This window comes from Oncorhynchus masou, chromosome 31 (genome assembly GCF_036934945.1).
Source record: "Oncorhynchus masou masou isolate Uvic2021 chromosome 31, UVic_Omas_1.1, whole genome shotgun sequence".
NCBI lineage: Eukaryota > Metazoa > Chordata > Actinopteri > Salmoniformes > Salmonidae > Oncorhynchus > Oncorhynchus masou.
The window spans coordinates 83,632,705-83,657,733 of NC_088242.1; the positions used below are offsets into that span (position 1 = coordinate 83,632,705).

Below are 25,029 nucleotides of genomic sequence, written 5' to 3' on the forward strand. Positions count from 1 at the left end.
ACGCAGAGTAGGTGACCAGATGATCTCTGCATGTATGGTTCCAGCTGTGAAGCATGGAGGAAGAGTTGTGATGGTGTGGGGGTGCTCTGCTGGTGACACCATCTGTGATTTATTTAGAATTCAAGGCACACTTAACCAGCATGGCTACCACAGCATTCTGCAGCGATACACCATCTCATCTGGTTTGCGCTTAGTGTGCCTTGTCCCATCTTCCCACTGTGAAGCATGGAGGAAGAGGTGTGATGGTGTGGGGATGCTCTGCTGGTGACACCATCTGTGATTTATTTAGAATTCAAGGCACACTTAACCAGCATGGCTACCATAGCATTCTGCAGCAATACGCCATCCCATCTGGTTTGCGCTTCGTGGGACTATTATTTGTTTTTCAACAGAACAATGACCCAACACACCTCGTGGAGGGCTGCTCCAGATGCGAAACACCTTACGGGCTAATTTTGTCTGTTGAGGGGCAGGTGGAGAGAGCAGGGAGGGAAACAATAGATCAGCGCCATTGGTCTCTTGCGGAAAAGCATGCTCACTTGAACGGCCACTTACAGACTTTGGTTCGAGCTTCTTGAAAGGGTGTGGGCTGCACCCTTTTGCATGGGCTGTGTCTCAAATCCACTGCATCTGCCAATGGCAGCCTTCCGCATCTGCGGTGGAAGGTGGCTGAGCTACAGCGATGTTTGTCAGCTATGAGACAAAAATCATTCCTCACAAACTTCTGTTGCATCCAAACGGTTTGACATACCGTCTCGCTCTTTGGCCCCCACAAGACTTACAAACTTGTGTGAAGTTGGTATCACCTTTCTTTGTATGAATCTGTTACTCAAAAACAGTTATATGGGCTAATACAGGGTTTCCCTAACTCAGTCCTGGGGACCGAAATAGATACATAATTTAGTTTTTGCCCTAGCACCAATTCAAGTAATTAACCCAAGCTTTGATTATTTTAATTCGTGTAGTGCTAGGGTAAAAAATAAAATAATTTAAATGCATCCTTGGGGTTCCCAGGACAAGGTTTGGGAAATGCTGGGCTAATAGCAGTAAGGTCAAAAACCTATTTTCCATAATCATTTATTTTATACTATACCTAAATGGTTCCTAAAACTCAAAATACACATTTAAGGATTAACTGTAACAAAGTACCTGTATCTTCCACTTGAAATCACTTTGGGTAACCACTGCTAAATGTAAGGCCCAAACAACCTGAAATGCACACACACAAACACATTTCACAAGAATTATGTCCTTTCTCTTTTTCTGGTTGCATGAAGAGTCCTGAGCTCTTATATGCCACTATTCTATTGGATTTGTGGAGAGTTATACATCTACCATGATCCTTTTGTTGTTAATCAAGTTTGACAGGTAAATGTTAATCATTATATTGTTATTATGATGAGAAAGACACGTCAAAAAACTGTTTAGCAGTTGCACTGCAAAAAGAATTTTATTAGGCAGCATTTTCATTTCACAGAAAAATAGCCATCAGGTGCCATCCAGTGGTATAGTACAACTGCAGTTGAATCTGACACGGTTGATTTGTTTCCTATTGTGAACATGTACTTCTGTTCTGTGAAGAAGTTACAGTGTCAATACAAAGTCTGAAAAATAGTTGTTTAAGTACAAAAACTAAAGACAATGACAGTTACTGAAATTAAGTCTGAAACAATCATGATCATTAATGGGTTCTTACTTCTCCGCAACCAAGTTCCCCACAGGTTTTAGCAAACGGTTTAAGCAGACGCATTCCTGAGCATTTCTACCAAAATTCAAACCCATACAAATCACTTAAAATACACCAAAAATAAAAAATAAAAAAATCCAATCAATTTGAAAACAAAAAGGACACTCCGAATGAAAAACCAATGGATGATCTGATCAGAGACATTTAAAACTCAGATGTTCAGTTCAATCGTGTCTTAGTTTGAGGAAAGAAAGTCAAAGGGACTATAAAAGCAACATCTGAATTCACGAAGCTTCCGTGAGCAATATACAAGCTGCAGACGGTTTCACTTGCATACACTTAAACGTGTGACTGGGAACAAGGGTGTTCAGACCTCAGTAGCGGCGACCGAATGCCCCGCCACCCTGCATCCCACTGCCTTGCATCATCTGGTTCTGACGATTCAGAGCTCCAGAGAGGGACTGGGAGGTCCCGGTTGGCATGTAGCCTCCACCACGACTGTGGGTGAGATAAGACACTAAGCATCAGTATTGCTGAAAGGTTTTCGTCCTAACGGGAGGGAATAAAAAGTTGCACCTGGCTCAAAAGATGAATCCATCTGGCCCCACATTTCCTAATCCTACATTGACTGGTGTGTGATGAAAACAGTAAGTAACGCCATATATTTCAACTTACCCTGCCATTCCTCCCCGTGCCCCAATGTGACTTTGGCCTGGGATGCCACCGTCTCGACCTGTTTGCCATGTTCGGTCCCCATCTATTTTTCGTCCTGATTCCCAGTCACGCCCCACCCTGAAAGAAACAGAGGACAGTTGACGCAGAGAAGTGCAGAACACACGTTGGTCTCCAACTGGTGAGAGGTAAATAAACTTGTCAAAGCCATCTAAAATCAAGCTGACCTTGGATTAATAGTACGCTTGTCATAACTTCCTGCAGCGGTCCAGGTGTCACGAGTGTCCCTCCCGTGCCTCTCGGTACGGTCGGAGAAGTGCTGCCGAGAGGGAAACATGATTAAAAACAAACAATCGGGTACACCTTTAAAAAGCCACTAAATGGGAGAAAATGTTGAAAAACAGAGGTGGTACTACAAGAACCTCAATGCATACATATGGCCATGTCTCTTACCGCACTATCCCGGTCTGCAACCACAGCCCGTGAAGTGTCCCTCCTACAGGAAAGAGCTCAGATTATTAAACAAACATCCATACAAACAGGCATACAACTACAAATTCACCACCACAAGCAGTTGACCAGTAATACTACTTTTTACATAAGTATACATATAGGCATCTGTTATAGAATCAGTCTAAAAATATTTGACTCCCCCATAAGGGCTACACAACAATGACGTCATAAACCTTCATAACAGCTGGTGTCAGCTCGCGGCAAATAACCTTAGTCTACTCTGTACCTGTCAATGACGGAATCGTCCTGGTAGCGACTGCGGTCCCTGTGGTCAAAGTCTTGGTAGCGCTCCTGGCGACCGAAGTCTGAGCGCCCCCCATAGCGGTCATCCAAAGCCAGCCTCTTGTTGTCCTGCCAGTTGTCTTTCCTACAAGCAGCAGGTCTTTGTCAGTCAGTCGCAATAAAGTATTCTCAAACCACGCACACCTTTACATGACAGGCATGCATACTGAAGATCTATAGGCGCTGAGGTTGTGGCCTTATCGATCTAAAAACCTGTTCAGGGACTGCGGGTGAAAATTAGCCGGTTGGCTAAAACCGGCACTTCTACTGAAACGTTGATTAATGTGAACTGTCCCTGTAAAAATAAACTAAAATCTAGCGACCTGGTAATTCAAACCGTACTTATGCTATGGAGAGGGGGGGGGGGGGATAAAATGTGTACCTGCTGTCCACGTCGGCGTATGGCCTCTTGAGGGGCCGGCGGTCCTGCTCGAAGCGCAGCTGCTCCTGCTGCCTGCGGAGCTCATCCCTCTCCCGCTGGATCCTCTCCTGCTCACGCCGGCGCTCATACTCCACGCGCTGACGCTCGCGCTCCAGGAACTCACGCTCCAAGCGGTCAAAGTTCAGCCGCTCCTTTTCCACCTCCAGCCAGTTTCTCTTACGCAGCAGGCGTTCACGCTCCTCCTTCTCCCGGAACAGGCGGATACGCTCGCGCTCCGTGCGACCGTCTGCACCACTGCCGCGGTCGCGCTCACTGGACCAAACAAAGGACGAGAGATATTTTTTAGCTGATCCCACTTTAAATGACGAGTCCCTTTTCAAAGCATACTACCAACTGTTATAACGAGCTGGCTTCCGGTGAAATGTCCTGCAACTAGAGCAACTCCTCACCCAGAGTGTCTGCGTCTCTCCACCTCCCTGATGTCCCTCTCCCGTTGTCTCTGTCTCTCTCGCTCACGTTGTTCCTTGATCTGGTCAAATGACAGTATATCCTTCTCTTTGCTTGCAGACTTGCGGTCACGACTCTTGGTGCTCTGGATTGAATAACAGATCATGTAGCGTAACTAGTTTTCAAAAAAGTTTGAGGTGAAAGTTCAATAGATGGAGCACAGAGGTCAGCATGTGGGTATCTTACCCGTTCTTTGCTTTTGGATTTCACGCTGACAACAGGCTCTCCCTTAGACTTGTCCATCACCACTGTTCTCTCATTGCGTTTTCCATCTTCTCCTTCAGCCTTTTCATCGGACCTGGATAGAGAAAATGTTAAAGGAATAGTTCACCCAAACTACAAAGTGACATTGGTTTCCTTACCCTGTAAGCAGTCTATGGACATGGTATGACTAAAATCTATGCTTTGGTTTAGTTTCCCTGGCACGGTTTCCAAACGCTAACATTTTAGCATTTGTGGCACGAATTTCTCACGCGCCCAAATCATCCCTATGTATTTAAAATTGATTGTGAAGCTCAACAAAGTCAGATGACTTGAACATGTGTGGGAAAAATGCTAATATCAGTCCCATGATGTGAATGGGATTTGTGCGACAAATGCAAAAACTTTTGCATTGGAAACAGTAACAGCCACTGCCAGGGAAATTAAACCAAAGCATGGATTGCTGTCATACCTTGTACAGACTACATGACATACCGTACATAATAACTTAATGTGTAATGATGTGTTCTCAGCTTTTACTTGGAGTCTGAGGAGTGTCTCCCATCGGTGCCAGACTGGTCAGCAGGTTTCTTCCCAGCAGGCTCATTCTTAGCCTGGAACAGAGGTCAAAGTGACAGATTAGAATGGTCAAACCTTACTTCTCTGAATGAAGGCAACCCATTAATTTGAGAAACACAACAGGTTTACTGTTGTGTACAGGAGTTGTCGGTCTCAAAGGCAACTGATATGCACGGTGGTAGATAATGACCCTCACCCTCTCAACAGAGATCATTCTCCCGTGGAGCTCTGTCCTGTGCAGGTGGCTGATGCACTTGGTGGCCTCATCTGTGGAACACATGGTGACAAAGCCGTAGCAGCGAGCACCGGGGCTCCGGGCATTAGTCACCACTTTAGCACCAACAACCTGAGGGACGGAGAATGATAGGACCCTAATTGTTGGGCAGGAAAAGTGTGTGTGTGGGCTCCAAAAGAAAATCTCCTCAATTATACCGACCAAAAATAAAACTCAACAATTTCAAAGACTTTACTGAGTTACAGTTCATAATGAAAATCAGTCATAATGAAAATCAGTAATTTTAAATAAATTCATTAGGCCCTAATCTATGGATTTCACATTACTGGGAATACAGACAAGTTGTGTGACCAACAGATGCTTACAAATGAAAGGAAGGAAGTGGATCAGAAAACAAGTCACAAGCCCATTTGCCTCAGGCAGCACAACATCTCCGCATAGAGTAGATCAGGCTGTTGATTGTGGCATGGAAAGTTGTCCCACTCTTGTGCGAAGTTGCTGGAGACTGATGGGGAAACCGGAAGACCAGGTTGATCGTACACGTTGATCCAGAGCATCCAAAACATGCTCAATGGGTGACATGCCTGGAGAGTATGCAGGCCATGGAAGAACTGGGACATTTTCAGATTCCAGGAATTGTGTACAGCTCCTTGCGACATGGGTCCATGCATTATTATGCTGAAACATAAGGTGATGCCAGACGATGAATGGCACGACAATGGGCCTCAGGATCTCATTCATAACGGTACCTCTGCATTCAAATTGTCATTGATAAAAATCAATTGTGTTCATTGTCCATAGCTTATTCCTACCCAATGGGGCACTCTGTTCACAACGTAGACATCAACTAACTGCTCGCCAAAACAACGCCATACAGTAGAAACCGGGCCAGTGGCCATCGAAGGTGAGCACTTGCCCACTGAAGTCAGTTACAACACCAAACTGCAGTCAGGTCAAGACCTTGGTGAGGACGACGGGCACGCAGATGAGCTTCCCTGAGACAGTTTGTGCAGAATTTATTCAGCTGTGCAAATCCACAATTTTATCAGCTGTCCGGGTGGCTATTATCAGACGATGTGGAGGTCCTGGGCTGGCATGGTTACACACGGACTGCCGTTGTTAGGATGGTCAAAGTACAGCAACATTCTCCAAAACGTCAGCTTATGGTAGAGAAATTAACATTCAATTCTCTGGCAACAGCTCTGGTGGACATTCCTGCAGTCAGCATGCCAATTGCACACTCCCTCAAAACCTGAGACATCTGTTACATTGTGTTGGTGTGACAAAGCTGCACATTTTAGAGTGGCCTTTCATTGACCCCAGCACAAGGTGCACCTGTGTAATCAGCTTATTGATATGCCACGTCATGTAAACAAAATTGAGAGAAATATGTTTCTAAGCGCGTAGGGAACATTTCAGAGATGAGCTGAAATAAAATATAAAACACTTTACATGTTGCATTCATATTTTGCCCAGTGTACATTCACGCACATACCAAAAAGGGTGGTATTTGTCCTCAGGATACTGACCTTCCCATACTTGCTGAATAGAGTCTTCAGATCAGTCGCTCTGGTGGTGGAAGAGAGCCCGCTAACCCACAGGTTTCTGCCACTACTAGCTGGAGCATTGCCTGCAGGGGCTTTTGGAACACAGACAAACATGACTACGGTGGACATTCAACTCAGAGCTGATTCAGCACCTCATTCAGGTGAGAGCACATTATCTACAATGGACATCCCAATCACAAAATGATAGAGGGGGACAATATTCACACTTACCCTTATCCTCTTTTGAGTCAGGCTTGCTACCCTTTTCCTCATCAGAACTAAAGGCAAAGAGAAAACACAATTCATATTTGTATATTAAAAAAAGACTTGGGGGGGGGGGGGGGGTCTCATCCAGATGATTTATACTTACCCTGTGCACACAGGAATTATCCCCAACATATACAACATCAGTGATTGGGTTGGTGTCAATGTCACTAGGCTGCCTTAGATGGCCAAAGAAACTCCCAATAGATGCAGTAAAGAGGTCAATGGAACGTAGACCATGAGGGTTAGAAGGATGCCGGAACGGTGCCCATTTGTATTGATTGGGCTGCATTACATTTAGTAGCAGTGCATTTTCAGATTTAGAAGTGACTGCAAAATGCTAAGTCCTGTTCGTATAAGCTGTAATGCAGTTGGAAAAGATGACATGAACATTCATTGGGGTTGACATCCATACAAGCATTAAACTCCAATTTTTTTTACCTAATAGTGTAAAAAAAAAACAAATAGCCTGAAAGGAGAGTAATTGTGCTTGAGGGGGGGGGCAATGAGGAGATTTGGGATCTTTCCCCCACGCGTTTCCATTGTTTTGGTTAAGTTCCATTGATCTCTTTACCGCATCTACATCTATACATTACTTTATGATGGTTAAGTGGTGAGGAATAGGTGGGGAATGACAAAATGAAAACTTGACAAATGCGCAGACCATTTTGCCTCCAAAAGAGCACCAAAACTTGCTAAAAAGGAGCCAATGCATCAGATAGCCATTGTTCTAGTAGACAGAAAACAACAAACCTCTTTTTCTGATCATCGCCCTCAACAGAAGAGGACTCTTTCACTGCCGTTGATTCTGCAGCGTTCTCTTCAGTCTTGTCTTCCTCCTCACCCTCAGCCTTAGAAACCATTTCAGAATCAACAGCGCTTTCGCCCTGCTCGTTTACACTAACAGCCTGAGTACTTTCAGTGTCAACGGTCTCTTCCGGGACATTTTGCGTGTTCTCAGCATCTTTCATTTGACGTTCAGTTAGCTTAGCAACGTCCTTGTCGCTAGTCGACAGTTCAGTCTCTACATTGATGGCCTCCTCCGCATTAGTGGTGTCGCACACATCGTCTTCCTCTGCAACATTGATCGTGTCCCCGATGGTGCCTTGATCTTCAGTTGGTGGCTCCTGGCACTCTTCATTTAGTGGCTCAGATAAACAAGACCCGGCTACTTTCTCATTTTCTACGGATTTAACAGGAATAGAATGGCAGAGTTTAATTACTTCTGAAACACAGCAATGGTTAACGTGGAACTGGCAAGGCTGGAAAAGGACGTGGCCCTCCGCTGTCATTGAACTATGTATACACAGATATACACGTAACAAGAGACTGGAAAAACCAAAGAGACTGACCAAGCAGTATAACTCCTCATTCAAGTCGACCATTTCAGTACACCTGATCGCAAGGTAGAAAAAGATCTGATCTGAAGAAAGCCACAAGATCAGCAGAGGCACAAGGAAGGTCCGTCTTCATGCAATTGCTGACTTCATGAGTGTCCATAATGTGGTAAGTGACATCGAATTCAGAATTCCATTATCTCATGTCCAGTGAGAATATTAGTCAGTCCTAAAAAGGCCTTTGAATGGTTGGTTTCAAATGGGCCTCAGTCTTCTTTTCTTCTGGCTCTTTGTGTGGCAACCTAAAAACACTGCATATCACTTGCAACATCTCACTAACTACATCTTTAATTACTGGCTCTGTGTTTCAGATTGTTAACCAGTTCTGTGTTAATAATAGGAGGGTGCCAAAAATGGACAGAATAAATGTGAGTATTTAACAATTTTAGTTAACAAACATCAACACACAGTCAGCAATTATCTTTGGATTTCCAGTCTCTGACCAACCACAGCAATAATTTGTATCTAAAGGACTTGCATTCCAAGGTTTACACTGCTGAAGGAAAGTGTGCATTCATATGAACTTCCAACCACTTCTCAAAAGGTACCTATTTCTTCCTTTGAGTCTTCGGGATCCAGAACCTTCTCTTGAACCTAAAGAAATAAAGGGAAAATGTATCTAGTGTAACATTGGTCGGTACCAACCACAAATGGCTTTTTACAGTCACTCAGTGTGTTTTCATTCCAACTACAAACAAATGACCAACTATACCTCCTTAGCTGATGGGCAAGTGAGATCTTCATGATCTTCCATGTCTGCTACTTTAGGCTGTACATCCTAGTTTTAGAAAGAGGAAAAAAAGAATCACACACCAGCATGGTGCAACATTTCAAACAAGTAAGATAACATTGGAAACATCATTAGACACGACTGTTCCACACAACTCTTGCGCATGTGTCTCACCTCTTGAGGTTTAGCTTTGCCCATCGGCCCAGTAGAGCCAGAGATGCCAATGTCGTGTTCGTCTTCATTCAGGACTTCATCCGTGTCATACTCCTCCTCTCCTGGCATACCGTTGTCGTTCTCAGCTTCATCAAGCACATTCATATCCAGGATGTCCATGTCCTGCATGTTCTCCATGTCATCCTTGAAGGGAAGTGAATTCATCAATAGATTGTTATCCAGGGAGTCTAACAGTAGAGCAAAGCGATTGCATTAGATCAAACCAGGTGATTCAACAGTTGATACACACCTGCCCATCACCAGAATCTTCCTCCATGGTGCAGTCCTCTGGTTCATCGTTCTCCTGTCTTTTCCCTGCAGAAGAGCAATGTCTCATTTTAAGTCTCTGTAATATATTTTATCTTTACTTCAAGATATTATTGTTGACTTAAGACCTTTGCTCCCACCCCTTTAACATACCTTTGGAGGTCCGTTTAGCCAGTGCCTTCTTAGGAGTTCCATCGAGAACAACCTCCATCTCATCTGGATTTCCACCCTCTTCTTCAATCGCCTGTGGAGAAATTGATGATGACATGGTGAATGAATGTTGTTATCTAGCCAACTATGTTAGATCTGGTTTCAGGAGTTAAGCCAATTTGGCTATCAAACACAGGGCTATGTGGTCAGTTATAGGCTACAAGGGTGCTGGCTTGTGGAATTATTGTTACTTAACGTTAGCTAGCTATGTATACATCTTTATATTACCTTTATTTACCTAGGCAAGTCAGAAAAATTACAGCCTACACCGGCCAACGCTGGGTCAATCGCGTGCAGCACTATGGGCCTCCCAATCACGGTCGGTTTAGATACAGTCTGGATTCGAACCAGCTAGCTGCAGGCCGAGGCCGTGTTTCGCAAACCTCTATTTTATTTAACTAGGCAGGGCAGTTAATTACAAAATGTTATTTACAATGGCGGCTTACTGATAATGCCCCCCAGGCCAAACAATCCCATTACCCGGACGACACTGGGTCAATTGTGCGCCGCCCTAACCTCTCAGTAAGTTACCCTCCTCCATTCAACGTATTTTATGTATTCTAAAACTAGAACGTATGATTCAAATGGTAGAACTAACCACCAAGACGTTTGGTAGTTGAATTGGGTGTGCTAGTTCTAGAATACGGAGTAGGGGTACTCGAGGAAAGGGAACCATGTGGCTAACGCCACGCAAGGCCATGGTTCACTAACGTTCACTTTCCATTTGGAGTAAATATCAAATGTAGCTAGTGGTTATAGCTAACTATTGATAATTATATTAACTAATTCAATTATACTGGTTCCACTTAATTCTGGAATTATCACGAAAGGTCATCTCAGTTGGCAAAATACCAAGCACATTAGCACAGCTATCCATCTACTAGTTAGCATGTCTACCTTTTTCAGCCTCTCAGTCAGCGTACTCTTGATGCCAATGGTGTCCAGATTTCGCCTTTTTAATTCGGCTTTTAAGTCAATGACTCTCAACTCCGACAATTTGCGAATCGCTCCCTCCGGAATCTCAACAGCCCCAGCTTCTCCTGCCGAAGAGTTTTCAGCCATTATTACACTGAGAAAACGCAACAAAAAAGTGCTTGCAATCACCGAATAGCTGCGCGAAAACAGGCGGTCTACTGTTACAAAATGGCGTACTTTGAAAAAGGACATTCCACTGCGCATGCGTTTTTTGATAACAGTTTGTACCTGAGGGCAGTAGGTGGCAGTGTTCTTCCTCTTCGATTAAGTTTCACGGCGGTTGGCATTCAATAAGTGCTGCATTACCGCCACCTACTAGACTGGAATACAACTCCCTTATACTTTACTTGATAAACAAATACTCGACCATCTAACACTACACTCACAAAAAAATAACATCACCATACTCCACTATTTAAATCTATTTAATCCTACCTCATGCCAAGAACCTGAAAGGATGGGACACCACCACTTAACACACCCTGTAACTCTTCTGATGTCAAGTTTCACACACAAATACCTCTCTGCAGCTGCCACCACAACCTTTTCTGCAACTTACGTTCCATCCCTGCAATACAGTTGATAACCATCGCTATAAATGCAAAAATTCAAATATTACTGAAACATATATAACAAATTGGTCTATCCCTCTTTACTGGTACATATCTACTACTCACACCACTCCTCTCAGGATCCGTCCGCCTTGACCCATATTCCTCTACTTTCTTCACTGCCTCAGCATAGGACAACTTCTGCACTTACTCTAACCCTGGAAACCTCGACCGGCCTCTCTCGCACGGGTAATTTCTGATACCCAGCCCCATGGGCACCCCTACAATTAGCACATACCACTACTTTCCCCATTGATACACATTCCTTTGTCTCATGGCCTTCTGCACACTTCTCACACTTGGGAACCTCCATCCTACACACTGCTGCCACAAGCCTATAAGCTTGACACCTGCAACAATGTAATATATTCGGCACAAAAGCTTGTACAGGATAATTTATATATCCTAACATCACTTTGTCGGGCAAAGACTCAACATCAAAACTCAAAAGAACAGACAATGACTCTTCACTTTCACCACTCACGCCAACCTGTCTCCGTCGCACCAAACGACTAGCATCACAAACACTTGGGATCTTTCCCCTTCAGTTGGTCAACTTTTACATTTACTGCTACCCCAGTAATCACTCCATTCAATGGCCCGCTTTTCTTGAGAGCAAAACAATTCACATTTCCTTGCCTCCATTCGATTAATGCAGAGCGCCTTCTCCCTCTGACCAGCAAAAACACAAACAATTATCACAAGACCACTACTGGTTACCCTCATCGATTCCACAGCACCCAACTCTGTTTTCACCCATCCTGAAACCACAAATGGATCAGCCAAAAGGCAAGGGTCCACTTTTTCCAAAAACTTCACTCCTACTGTCACAGACTCATCTTTATCCTGACCCATGGCGCAAGCCTCAGGCTCAGAGAACTTCACCACACCCCCCACCTCCAGTACTTCACACTCATTCACTTCCATTTCTCCTCCTGTCTTCAGCTCACTCTGCTTACACTTTCTACCATGGTTTGTTAAAGAACAAACCATCTCCCTTTTTTTCACCATTTTGAACTGACTCAAGCTCACCCTCCCTCTCTCTCTTAGACCTCCTCTGCCTCTCTTTTTCCCTCCATTCCTCCTCTGTATTCCAAGTATACGTTTCCTTATGATAATACTGCACTTCTCCTGACATACATCTGGTTCTCGCCTTCTCAAGGGATGCAATTTAAACAGCTGTCACAATCTCCATACAATCAGCATGAAACCCTCAGGATTTAGTGCTCAACAGTGCATCCCGCTTATAAAGCAGCTGCTTCGTCTTAATGTTCTTCTTTATCAAAAGCTACCGCAACACTTTTCCATTTCAAACAAGCACACTCATCCAACCACCATCATCCCGGGCAGTGTCCTTGTTAGGAAATTATTTGTTTATATAGTATTAAAGGGAAATTTGAAATTCTGAATGTTCAAAAACACAGTTTAATAAGTTATTTATGTTTTTAATAATGACTAATATTTTATACCAAAATGTGAAATTAATGTAATAATACCATGCCCAAAATGTAATGGTTCTGCTTTGAACTATAGAAAAGGCACTATGTTTTCATACAATTTTCACAAACACCCATTACAATTATTATTATTTTTTAATCTCTGTATCCTTTAACATATAAACAATGTAGGTTATAGGATCAATTTGTTGTAATGCTAGTTCAAATGAAAATCAAATCCAATTTGATTGGTCACAGACACATATTTAGCAGATGTTATTGCGGGTGTACTGTAGCGAAATGCTTGTGTTCCTAGTCCCAATAGTGCAGTAGTATTTAACAATTCACAACAATACACAAATCTGAAAGTAAAATAATGGAATTAAGAAATATATATTAGGATGAGCGATGTCGGAGGGGCATTGACTAAAATACAGTAGAGCAATAAGTTGCACAATAAGTTAATGTGTATGTCTGTAGATAAAACGGAATGGGTCGCACGCTTACGTTCCACAAATTGACAAGACTAACATGAATGGAAGTATTGCATGTTACTGAACCAATATGTGAGGTCCTCTACTTGACCATGAGGTAGGTTGTCGTGAGAGGCTGAGGGGAGTCAGAATCAAACAACTCTGCACTGTCATCCTCTACCTGTAGATTGACCTTCCCAGTGAAAGATAGGGTGACAGACTCGCCTGGCTCAGAGTAATATGACCAGGAGGTGGAGGCTGAGACATTGCAGGAAGTCTCTGAGGCAGGGAAGCTTGGCCCAAAGCCCTTTGGGAAGGAGGAGGAATGGCTGAATGAGTGAAGGTCAAGTGAGGAGAAGGCTGAGTTGGAGCGGGGAAGCCGAGGTTCGTGGAGATTTAGTTTGGATACTAGTGGTTTGCCCACAATGACAGTTTGCTTTTCTTGGACCTCCTCATCCAAGTTCGTATACTGATACTGAAGGTACACAGTGAATGTCAACTCCTTCTGTAATGAGAACAAGCTAAGACAGATGCATCAGAGCTCATAAAAAGGGATAGTCACATAGCTCATATAAACCACAGGCCTACACAGAGAGAGCAAGGTTCCTATCCAATATATTGTTTTTATTTTTAACTCTGCATCGTTGGGAAAGAGCTCGTAAGTACATATTTCACGGTAAAGTCTACACCTGTTGTATTTGGTGCATGTATAAAATAAAATGTTATTTGATTTTGACAATCTGGTAACAATGATATTGATTTGGATTTCCAATACTAACACTGGTCCCACTGTTTTGTGGAACCGCCAAGACTTAGTGTGTAATTTGAACCCTCACCTTGAGTCTCTGTACGCCCTTCAGGCGGGTGTAGAGGCCTGGAAGCTCTGTGGGCAGAAGGATGTCCATTGGCAGTAGACTCCCTGCATCTAGGAGGCTCTCCTGATTACCCATCTTCAGATCCATATCCAAACCCTGCCATCATAAAGAACACAATAGGAAACAGGAACGAGTAAGATTACATGTCTACATGACAGAAACGTATTACTGTGCTATGTTTAATAGGGTCACCAAGCCAGATTGTGCAGCAGTGGAAGACTATTGAACATATTAAGATGTTTTGACAATGGAGCAGCTAACCTCAGCGAAGTCTGTGAGGTTGGCAAAGCAGGACCCAATGTCCTTGGTCTTCTCCAATATTCTGGTGTAGATGATCATGATGTTGGAGAACTCTGCTGCGAAGCCCAGCTACACCTTCACGCCACAGTCAAACTGCAGGTTACGGCTCTCTGGAAGAACTGGACAGAACTGGACACTGCAGGTTACGTGCTGAGGTGGTCTCTGACCAGAAAGAGCTCTGGATGCGGTCAGTGAGATCACGTAGCTCAGACAGATTACTGCTTAACTCTAGAGCCTGCCGCACTCGCGTGATCTCACACAGACCCATGTCTGTACAGATACATGAACCAAACAGAGAAACTACATTAACAGACATTTTTAAAGATTGATATTCATGACGTCACAATACTTTGAAATATGTATTTTTTTTACAAGGTATATTGAATGTAATCAGTAATAGTGATACCTTTAGCCACCCTGTCCAGCATGACTGTGACCTTCTCGTCCTCCATGACTCTCTGTTTGAGGAAACTGATGAAGATTCCATTGGACACATCGTCTTTGTTCACCTCAAAGGCCTTTGCATCCACACGCCGAGGCATAATCAGAGATTAATATAACACATTCTGTGATACGTGTATTTGAGTGAAGGAGGTACTTTTAGGCGGCAGAGAAGAATCTCACGTGGCAATACTAAACACTAAGTTTGAAGTCACTTTCAGTTTCCCTGGCTGTGGAGGGATAACGTCATTCAAGTTTCTCACAAGTCCTCAACTGGCAGCTTCATTAAATAGTACCCACAAAACAGCAGTCTCAAAGTCAACAGTGAAGAGCCAACTCCAGGTTGCTGGCCTTCTAGGCAGAGTTGTAAAGAAAAAGCCATATCTCAGATTGGCCAATACAAAGAAAAGATTAAGATGGGCAAAAGAACACAGACACTGAACAGAGAAACTCTGCCTAGAAGGCCAGCATCCCGGACTCGCCTCTTCACTGTTGACGTTGAGACTGGTGTTTTGCGGGTACTATTTAAAGAAGCTGCCAGTTGAGGACTTGCAAGGCGTCTGTTTCTCAAACTAGACACTCTATTGTACTTGTCCTCTTGCTCAGTTGTGCACCGAGGCCTCCCACTCCTCTTTCTATTCTGGTTAGAGCCAGTTTGCGCTGTTCTGTGAAGGGAGTAGAACACAGCGTTGTACGAGATCTTCATTTTATTGTCAATTTCTCGCATGGAATAGCCTTAATTTCTCAGAACAAGAATAGACTGACGAGTTTCAAAAGAAAGTTATTTGTTTCTGGCCATTTTGAGCCTGTAATCGAACCCATAAATGCTGATACTCAACTAGTTTAAAGAAGGCCAGTTGTATTGCTTCTTTAATTATGACAACAGTTTTCAGCTGTGCTAACATAATTGCAAAAATGTTTTTTAATGATAAATTAGACTTTTAAAATGATAAACTTGGATTAGCTAACACAACGTGCCATTGGAACACAGGAGTGATGGTTGCTGATAATGGGCCTCTGTACACCTATGTTGATATTCCATTAAATATAATCCTAAAATAGTCATTTATAACATTAACAATGTCTACACTGTATTTCTGATCAATTTGATGTTATTTCAATGGACAATTCTTTTTGCTTTGCTTTCAGAAACAAGGATATTTCTAAGTGACCCCAAACTTTTGAACAGTAGTGTATATGGGCCTAATCATAGAATTACATATAGAATCCCTATTAATTTAATAAGATCTCTGTGGGACTAATAGTAAAGATTTGTAATTTAACTTTAAAATGTATTAGCCTACCTTTTAATGTGGCATAAACACAACCAGTCATGATGTTTTCATTTGACTGTCAAACAATTACTTCAAAAGGCTCATGTAGACTACCTGCACATGTTACTCAGGGACAGCTGAAAGACAGGCGGTGCTGGAATATAAAATTTTTCTGCTTATAATTTCCGACATTTGGTAGTCTATTTGTTAGTCAACTTGTCTGTAATTAGGTACATGTAGCTTCTCTTTTTTTATTACTTGATGCTCGTCCAGAATATTAAATAAACCTTGCTCGTCAGAATAATGTCATACATTGATAGAATGTTCAATGCATCATCAACAATCTAGTTGACATCGGTAAAGATTTCTCTTTCATTTCTGCTTCTCATGGAGCGAGGACGTTTGGGGACCAGGGAGATTTCCAAATGACATCAGTTTGACTGGTTTAAAGAAAATGAGAAGCTGTGAAAACGATCCAACACCTTTCTTTTAGTATTTCAGTTCGTCTTGGATGCATATTTTATGTGGTTGAAAATGAAATACTCTCATCTTTTATATAGCTGAATGAAATTGCACGTTTAGACTACACAACAGGTCCCTAAGCGTGCGATCGCATTCTCTCAAGATGTTGAAAGAAAGAAATACTTCTCCACTCATGTTCCTGAGACAAAATGTACATTTGGTCTATCATTTTACTGCGAGGAACACTTAATTGTGCAGGAGTTAACATTATAATAGGCTACATGTGAGGCTACAGTCAGTGTCCAGACTTCAGTTACTATTAGGCTACACTGGCATCCATACCGTGCCATTTGATAAACACCAAAAAGGGTTTATGAATCAGTGATTTTAACCTGAATTGATGTATACACTCCTGTCCTCATACGTCTCGGCCTCGGCCACTCATCTCTGACTTGGCAAAATGTCAGTGTTATAGTTGAACCACACCGCATTTTTGCAGATGTCCCGAGTTCATGCCAGATATGGGTCGAATCAGGAGAAAGTGGTACTGGCTAAGCAAGCAGTCATGTACATTACCTTATTATGTTCTAATATCATAGTTTATCAAGGAGTTAACTGTGCTGGAGCTAGCTGACCGTACCAGGCGGACATGTGCACACTGGGAGAAGATTAAGTACTCTTCATATTTGAACCTGCAGGTGCAGTGTCCATGGTAGGTTGAGGTTAAAGGGCAAAGGACCAACTCTGGACTGCTTCTACCCAGAACCTGTTATTTCACTCACTGCCCAGTGGCATGGAAGCATCTTCTTCATGTTTTGTGTGTTGCATGTCTAAAATGATTTCCTCAAATCAAAAGCACTTCTCACTGTATGTCGGAACTGGGTATATAATGACGGCAATATGCAATGGGCTGACCTCTTCTTTGCCTCTGAACCACTGGTAGCCAATAGCAGTAGGACCACTGGCCTTACAGACCAGCACCACCTGCCTCCCTCTGTAGCATGCTGGGCCTTGGGCTGCATTGTTTGCTGGATCAGCTCCATCACTACACACTCACGCACAAACACACACACCAGGTAAGATGACTGAGAGGATGCCTGTAGTGTTGATGTTTTGCCAAAATGGAGTTGGACTATATGTCACATATTTCAGAGAGAGTCAGGAATTTGTTGAGGTTTTGACTATTTGTGGCAGTGAGGTACTGGACAGCGTCATGGTGCTCCATTGTCTTCAAGCAGTGCAGCAGGAAGCCCAGGGTGAAGGAGCGCTCAGACAGTCTCTCCAGGAGGTAGCGGCCGGGGCTGCCTGTCGGGCTGAGAATCTGTAACGAACAGCTGATCATCCCATTCTCACTGTCAATCAATGGTGGCAAACCCGTCAGGTCAGGAGAAACACTCATTCTCTCCATGGGTTTTATGCCATCTTTCAGACTTCCACAGCTTCACAAATTAAAAAGTTACAGATTGACTCTTATCATTGGGTAAAGATTCTTCTGTGAAGAATATGAGGTATGGATTTACATATCAACATCAAATCTGTAATGATTATGAGTTAATGTTTTTAATATTGAGTGTTTAATTTCAAAGTCTCACCTGCAGTGGAATCAAAATTGCTGTGATAACATTGGCAAGTTGTCGCCATCCACATTTGGCATTGTCCAGCATGTCAGCTAACCTGTCCCGAGCTCCTTCCCTTAAAGTCCCATTCCAGTCACCAGTCATCTATCTCTAATAACAATTGTAAATAATTGTTATTGGTCCTAGTTTTCACAGTTCTCAAATTAAAAAAATGTAAGTGGTAATTTGACTGCAACAGTGGTCATCCAGAGTCAAGGGTGCCAGTCACACCTTGAGTGGCTGTGATGGCAGAACACTACAGAAGACACATTGTCACAACTTTCACTTGCTGACGCTTAGTGATTGGTATGCAAAGCATGCAAAAATAATGTCTGGTTTGATTTTACATAGCCTAGCTAAAAGCTATAACATGTATACAACAAAAAAAAGCTGCTCTACCGCCTAAAGATTAACACATTAGATTATAACAACAAATACATATCTGCCAACTGCTCTAGCCTATTTATCCAAATTTACCAAAAAACTGAAAGCTCATCCATTTACTTGCGTTCTATTCAGATGCTTACGGAATAAGCTAAGATTAATTTCTTCGTCCACGTAAACTACTATGTTTATCTCAAAGCATACAAACCCCTGCTTTACCGATTCCGATGATGTTTTCGATTAGATAAGTTGTTCAATAATTTACAGGGGAAGAACAGACAGACCGAACTCTACTAGTTCAGAAATCTCTATCTCAGAAGTAGCCTACAGTAATTTGCCTTTACCAATCTCGTCTTAGGTTTAGTCTATTTTCACCTTCTCTCTCTATGCCAATAGATTCACACCAACCCTCAGCTTCAGGGGGAAATATACAGTATATCTAAGAATGCATTTTGACAGGTAGCCCCTTTTCTGATTTTTTTTCAATAATTGTTTTTTTGACCAATCCGATCAGCTCTGGAAAAGAGCTGTTGAGAAAAGATCTGATGTGCTTGACCAATTAGTGGAAAAAATATCAGAATTGTTAACTCAGCCAGAGAAGCTTGGAATGATCAACAAACTCAACCACATGTTGCAGATTAATCAAAATAATAATAAAAACAGAAACAGTCATTGAATTTAGAATGATGTTTATTCACCATCGATAGACAAACTCTTGCATGAAATAAATAGACCTCAACGGGTATTTATTCAGGTGTTCACTCTGATAAATGACAAGAATAAACAAGGCCTTAATTTCTGAAAGTATCTAGCACCGCCATGCATCAATCACAGAGTACTCCAGATGCCATCTGCAAGATGTCAATCAAAACTCCTACTCTCACATAACATGTGAAAATTTAATGTGTGATATTTTTCAAAGAAGCTTATAGATGGTAACATTTGAGATAAGAAATCAAAAGGCAAAAGTTAAGATTAATAAAAAAATCCAGGTCTTTCTTTTTGACTTTACTTACAACAAGTCCAAGTTCTCAAGTTGATTGGTGATTCCTTTTCAGCAGAAAGATGACATACTGACTGACAGTATTGAGTCAGTCAGGTTACAGCTATGCTGTAGTGTCTGGTGTACACAGATCTGCGGAGAGCAGCTGATCACTGAGGGGCTCTCTTTCACTGGCTCTGGGTTCTACAGCTTCTTCCCTTTGTGTAACCTGTTAAAGCGCAACATGTGCTCCTTCCTCAGGACCTTCCAGTACTCATGGCTATCTGACTCCAGCTCATGGATATTCTTAGGGGGGCCCAGCTGCAACCGGAACAGCCTGGAAGGCAAGAGAGGTAGCAGCTTGGTGTCACTTAAATTGTTCATGTGAAATGCTTTGTAACTATTAATTAATAACATATGTTTAAAACAAAACCTGCTATTCATGGACATGAAGTTGAGCATTAATAAAATATCCCAGAAAAACATAACTGATCTCCAGCTATCTTCTCAAGGTAGTACCATATTTGAGCACTTACCACTCTGGGTACTCCTCGGGAGGTTTCAGTGCAGGGTCGTCTCCTTGCTTAAAAATGTTGACTCCAACAGCATGAGAGGTGAGCTTCACAGGGTCCTTACAAACCTCCGGTCCCTTCAGCACATCTTTCACCATACCCTTGCCCTTCCCTTTGGCAGCTGGGAGAGAAAGTAAGTTGGGATGAAAACAGGTTATGACTCATTCTATACTTTAGCACGGCTTTCACTGGTCTTATTACAAAACATGGAACAATGAGTTAGAGAACATGAACAAGATTGGACTTCTGCTTTGTTCTAATCTCTGCTTTGTTCTAGCCATCTCTCCCCAGTGTTTTTGATAAACATATATGAAATTGTTTCCATTTATAGATTTTTTTTTTTACAAGTCTTACAAACAGTTACATTTATTAATCGATTAATTGATCTGGAAATGCAATAGCATATATTTAACATCATTGGCTCAAGATATTGTCCTGAATGCTAAGTGGCAAGGAAACACTCTGATTAAATTCTAAAGATCCAGTGCCTTGAGATAAACTTCACAGTTAGAGATAACATGCAAAAGCAAGGCAGATGCTATGATTCAGTGGGTGGGTGTGAAATAATTATTTTGATTGCACATGCATTCACGCAGGAAGTTATGACAGGAACTGTGGTACATAGCAAGTAGCTAGCTACCTCACGATATTGATGCTATAATTATTCATACTGTAATTAAAGAAATGACATTGCTCATCATGCCCGTAATTTACCTGTTCCTGGGTTCATCACCCAGTTATCTTTTCTAATGGTAACTAGCTAGCTAGAGACATTTTCTTGGAAACATATTATCCACCGCACCATTTTATTGTGGGGGAGAAGGACGCCATTTACTTACCAACTTTCTTTGCATATCCACACGTCGGAATTCTATACAACAGATTACTCATACAAAATCTCACAGATGTATTGGTCGCAAAGCATTTAATTGTCATTGTAGAGCAGAATAATCCGTACCCTGCCATCCTTTCTTGCGGTAAGGGATAACACAAATGGCCGCCATGCATGTCTTTGACATTCATAATCGCCACTTCCGGGTAACTTCTTCTTCTAAGGAAAAACGAGCGTATCAGCCGTCGCTGATTTTCTATTGCACGTTACTGCCACCTGCTTGGAGGAATGCATGCGATCAATGTGCCTCTATGCGACAGCAAAGTACCAATCATTAAACTCATCTGCATAACATCGAGAGAGGAAGATATCCACAACAACAGGTTGACACAGAAATCTGGTGTAGGTGGTTGATCAACACTGGACTGTGACTGGATCAGAGATGGATGGAAAGGTAGAGGGGTTAGTAGTTAAGGAGGACAGGATGGAGTGTAGTGATGGAGTGGAAAAAGTAGAAGTATAGTAAGAGTAAAGGTTAAGAAGAAGAGGAAGCCTGAGGAGCCTTTGCTACCCTGGGGCGGCAGGGTAGCCTAGTGGTTAGAGCGTTGGACTAGTAACCGAAAGGTTGTGAGTTCAAACCCCCGAGCTGACAAGGTACAAATCTGTCGTTCTGCCCTTGAACAGGCAGTTAACCCACTGTTTCCAGGCCGTCATTGAAAATAAGAATTTGTTCTTAACTGACTTGCCTGGTTAAATAAAGGTTAAAAAAAGTATTGTCAGAGTAGTGATGATGAGGGAGGCTCGGTTCACAGTGTTGTACTGAGAGAAGTGGAGTTCAAAGTGTTGGTGAGATTTAAGGATCAAGGTGGACTTACGGTGGTGAGGCCTATCGCGTTGATTTGGAGAGTAGAAGTAGAAGAAAAGTAGAAGAGTTTGTGTCTGCTAAAGTTCTTCGTGATGGAAGTTTGGTGGTGGTGTGTTTCAATGCTAAACAGTATGAGTTGGCACTCAAACTCAAGCAGGTATGTAAACGTGTGGTCGATAGTAGCATGCCGGATCAAACTGGATGGAAGTGGGCGAAGGGCATTATTACACGAGAAAGGAAGAAGGTGGATAGCTTGTCAGTACTACCAAACTTTGAGGATCTGGTATTGCCAGGAAAACTTAGGATGCGATCAATGTGCCTCTATGCGACAGCAAAGTACCAATCATTAAACTCATCTGCATAACATCGAGAGAGGAAGATATCCACAACAACAGGTTGACACAGAAATCTGGTGTAGGTGGTTGATCAACACTGGACTGTGACTGGATCAGAGATGGATGGAAAGGTAGAGGGGTTAGTAGTTAAGGAGGACAGGATGGAGTGTAGTGATGGAGTGGAAAAAGTAGAAGTATAGTAAGAGTAAAGGTTAAGAAGAAGAGGAAGCCTGAGGAGCCTTTGCTACCCTGGGGCGGCAGGGTAGCCTAGTGGTTAGAGCGTTGGACTAGTAACCGAAAGGTTGTGAGTTCAAACCCCCGAGCTGACAAGGTACAAATCTGTCGTTCTGCCCTTGAACAGGCAGTTAACCCACTGTTTCCAGGCCGTCATTGAAAATAAGAATTTGTTCTTAACTGACTTGCCTGGTTAAATAAAGGTTAAAAAAAAGTATTGTCAGAGTAGTGATGATGAGGGAGGCTCGGTTCACAGTGTTGTACTGAGAGAAGTGGAGTTCAAAGTGTTGGTGAGATTTAAGGATCAAGGTGGACTTACGGTGGTGAGGCCTATCGCGTTGATTTGGAGAGTAGAAGTAGAAGAAAAGTAGAAGAGTTTGTGTCTGCTAAAGTTCTTCGTGATGGAAGTTTGGTGGTGGTGTGTTTCAATGCTAAACAGTATGAGTTGGCACTCAAACTCAAGCAGGTATGTAAACGTGTGGTCGATAGTAGCATGCCGGATCAAACTGGATGGAAGTGGGCGAAGGGCATTATTACACGAGAAAGGAAGAAGGTGGATAGCTTGTCAGTACTACCAAACTTTGAGGATCTGGTATTGCCAGGAAAACTTAGGATTGGGTATATGAGTTACTATGTGCAAGCATATGTTCCGAAACCATTGCATTGCTATAACTGTCAAAGGTTTGGGCATGTAGCTGTGTAAAGGCAAAAGGAGATGTGCGAAGTGTGAGGGATAACATGTATTGGGGAGATGGGGTCCAGTTAAAGTGCTGTAACTGTGGGGGTGCCCATAGTGTAGCATATGGGGGTTGTTCAGTGATGAAAAGACAGGTGGGAAGTGCAGCAGGTGAGGAGTGAGCTTAACATCTCGTATGCAGAAGCAGTGAAGGTAGTTCACACAGAAACAATTGGGGCACCTAGAAGAGCAGGTATTCCAGGGCCAATTGGGATGTAGGTTGGGCATGATGGAGGGAGCGGAATGGGGGAGAGTACATAGTGGAGCAGGCAGTGAGGTATATTGGGATCACAGTACCTTCATGGGAAAATGTACAGGGTGACCTCAATAAGATTGAGAATCAGTCCAGCCAGGAATCATGTATTGGTTAATTTGCATTATGGTGTTAATCAGTCAATGGAATGCCAGAAGTTTGATGGCTAATGGGCAAGAGTTCAACCAGTATTCAGGAGTTACCAGCCAAACCTAATGTTATATGTTTCCAGGAGACATGGCTAAAACCTACTCTAGGTTTTGTAATACAAGGTTATGTTGCAGTCCGTAGAGATAAGGTGGCAGGGAGAGGATGGGGGTGTGTTACCTTTATAAAGTGAGGGATCCCTAATAGGTGTGTGGGAGAGGGAGTGGAACAGGAGTATGTAGTGGTGGCGGTGTGGATGAGAGGGGGGAATATGGTAATAGTGAACTTTTACAACCCGTGTAAGAGACTGGAGTTGCGGGTCCTTGGGAATGTAGAAGGTCAAGATAGGAGATGGGTAATGTGGTGTGGGTATTTTAATACTCATAGTACACTCTTGGGAGGGTGACAGACTTAGGTAAATGGACAAGTGTTGGAGAAACTACTGGATGAGAAAGGGCTTGTGAGTCATAATGACGGCTGGGGAACAGGATTGACCCAGTAACTGGAAATGAATCTGCTCTGGATCTTACTTTGATCTCAAGTTCAATGGCAGGCAGATGTGGTTGGAAGGTTTTGGAAGAATCTGCAGTGGGTAGTGATCACTATCCTATCATATGTACTGTAGGAATGAGGGAGGAAGAATTGGTAGGAAATGGATTGAGGAGATGGATATTTGGGAAAGCAGAGTGGGTTTTGTTTCAGGAGTTGAGTGAGCAGGAGTTGTCTCAGGTAGATCTTATTTCAGCTATAGAAACAGTCAATGCAATAAGAGGAGCAATAGTAGGAGCCGCAAGGCAGGTCATTCCTATTGGTACAGAGGGGAGAAAGAGTAACGCAGTCCAATAGTGGAGTGATGAGTGTAGAGAAACAGTGAAGAGTAGGAAAAGGGCTTTCAGAATGTTGAAAACATACCATAATTACAGCTAAGAGGGAGTATTGGAGGACATCCGGGAGGTCCTGGATCAGAGAGAGATGGTGGGGGATACATTGAATGAACCTTTTACATTGGCTGAGATGAAGAGAGCATTAGCTAGAACTTCCTGGAAGTTGGAAGCAGGTGGTAGTGGTGCCAAAACGGAAACCTAGAAAAGACCATACTAGTCCTTCAAGCTATAGGCCGATAGAGTTGACATCTCATGCATGTAAAATTATGGAAAGGATGATAACGGAAATACTGATGTACTTTCTGAAGAGTAGAGGACTGTCACAAGATCAAAGTGGGTTCAGGAAAGGCAGGGGGAACGATGGAACCTGTATTGTGTCTCGAGTCAGGCATACTTAAGGCACAGGCAAATAAAGAGGTGGTGGTAGCCATTTTCTTTGATGTAGAGATGGCTCGTGATATGATGTGGAAGGAAGGCCTATATATCAAGCTGGATAACATGGGGGTTGGACAAAGGGTTTTTAACTAGATACATTTGATTTTTGGGCGATCAATACGAGTGAGGGTGGGGAGCTCTGTCAGAAAGCTATGAGGTAGATAATGGTACCCACCAGGGACGTGTCATTAATAACAGCTGGTGCGCGATGTCTAACATTA

General features: G+C 42.8%; 2 protein-coding genes and 1 pseudogene across 3 annotated transcripts; all 3 read right to left on the reverse strand.

Moving 5' to 3' along the window:
• Positions 1-1,418: 1,418 nt before the first annotated feature.
• Positions 1,419-10,843, reverse strand: LOC135524592 (scaffold attachment factor B2-like). 2 transcript variants are annotated; one of them, XM_064952267.1, is made up of 19 exons: positions 10,584-10,843; positions 9,630-9,720; positions 9,460-9,524; positions 9,171-9,353; positions 8,979-9,044; positions 8,815-8,860; positions 7,623-8,052; positions 6,837-6,883; positions 6,588-6,697; positions 5,020-5,169; positions 4,785-4,858; positions 4,230-4,341; positions 3,986-4,128; positions 3,537-3,848; positions 3,099-3,239; positions 2,813-2,855; positions 2,587-2,678; positions 2,363-2,479; positions 1,419-2,185 (listed from the first exon to the last, which is right to left on the reverse strand). In XM_064952267.1, exons 1-19 carry the CDS (start codon positions 10,746-10,748, stop codon positions 2,062-2,064), a joined length of 2,511 nt encoding a protein of 836 aa, XP_064808339.1. In that variant the 5' UTR covers positions 10,749-10,843; the 3' UTR covers positions 1,419-2,061. The 2 variants fall into 2 exon arrangements, with proteins under 2 accessions (XP_064808339.1, XP_064808340.1); XM_064952268.1 differs by lacking the exon at positions 3,099-3,239.
• A 2,391-nt stretch (positions 10,844-13,234) lies between these two features.
• LOC135525033 (mucosa-associated lymphoid tissue lymphoma translocation protein 1-like) lies at positions 13,235-18,254 on the reverse strand (annotated as a pseudogene).
• Positions 18,255-19,205: 951 nt separating this feature from the next.
• Positions 19,206-21,131, reverse strand: mrpl54 (mitochondrial ribosomal protein L54). Its single transcript, XM_064952270.1, has 3 exons — positions 20,927-21,131; positions 20,052-20,208; positions 19,206-19,852 (listed from the first exon to the last, which is right to left on the reverse strand). The coding sequence occupies exons 1-3, from the start codon at positions 21,108-21,110 to the stop codon at positions 19,720-19,722; spliced, it is 474 nt and encodes a 157-aa protein (XP_064808342.1). The 5' UTR covers positions 21,111-21,131; the 3' UTR covers positions 19,206-19,719.
• Positions 21,132-25,029: the final 3,898 nt, after the last annotated feature.

What these genes read in the sequence shown, in the direction of transcription:
- mrpl54 (XM_064952270.1), bottom strand. Translation starts at nt 21,110, where the DNA reads ATGAATGTCAAAGACATGCATGGCGGCCATTTGTGTTATCCCTTACCG. An exon ending in TGGATATGCAAAGAAAGTTG is followed by an intron (nt 20,209 to 20,926) that starts GTAAGTAAATGG and finishes TTTCTCTCCCAG; the next exon opens with CTGCCAAAGGGAAGGGCAAG. An exon ending in CCCGAGGAGTACCCAGAGTG is followed by an intron (nt 19,853 to 20,051) that starts GTAAGTGCTCAA and finishes CTTGCCTTCCAG; the next exon opens with GCTGTTCCGGTTGCAGCTGG.
- LOC135524592 (XM_064952267.1), bottom strand. Translation starts at nt 10,748, where the DNA reads ATGGCTGAAAACTCTTCGGCAGGAGAAGCTGGGGCTGTTGAGATTCCG. An exon ending in TGACTCAAAAGAGGATAAGG is followed by an intron (nt 6,698 to 6,836) that starts GTAAGTGTGAAT and finishes GTGTTCCAAAAG; the next exon opens with CCCCTGCAGGCAATGCTCCA. An exon ending in TTGCAGACCGGGATAGTGCG is followed by an intron (nt 2,679 to 2,812) that starts GTAAGAGACATG and finishes CCCTCTCGGCAG; the next exon opens with CACTTCTCCGACCGTACCGA.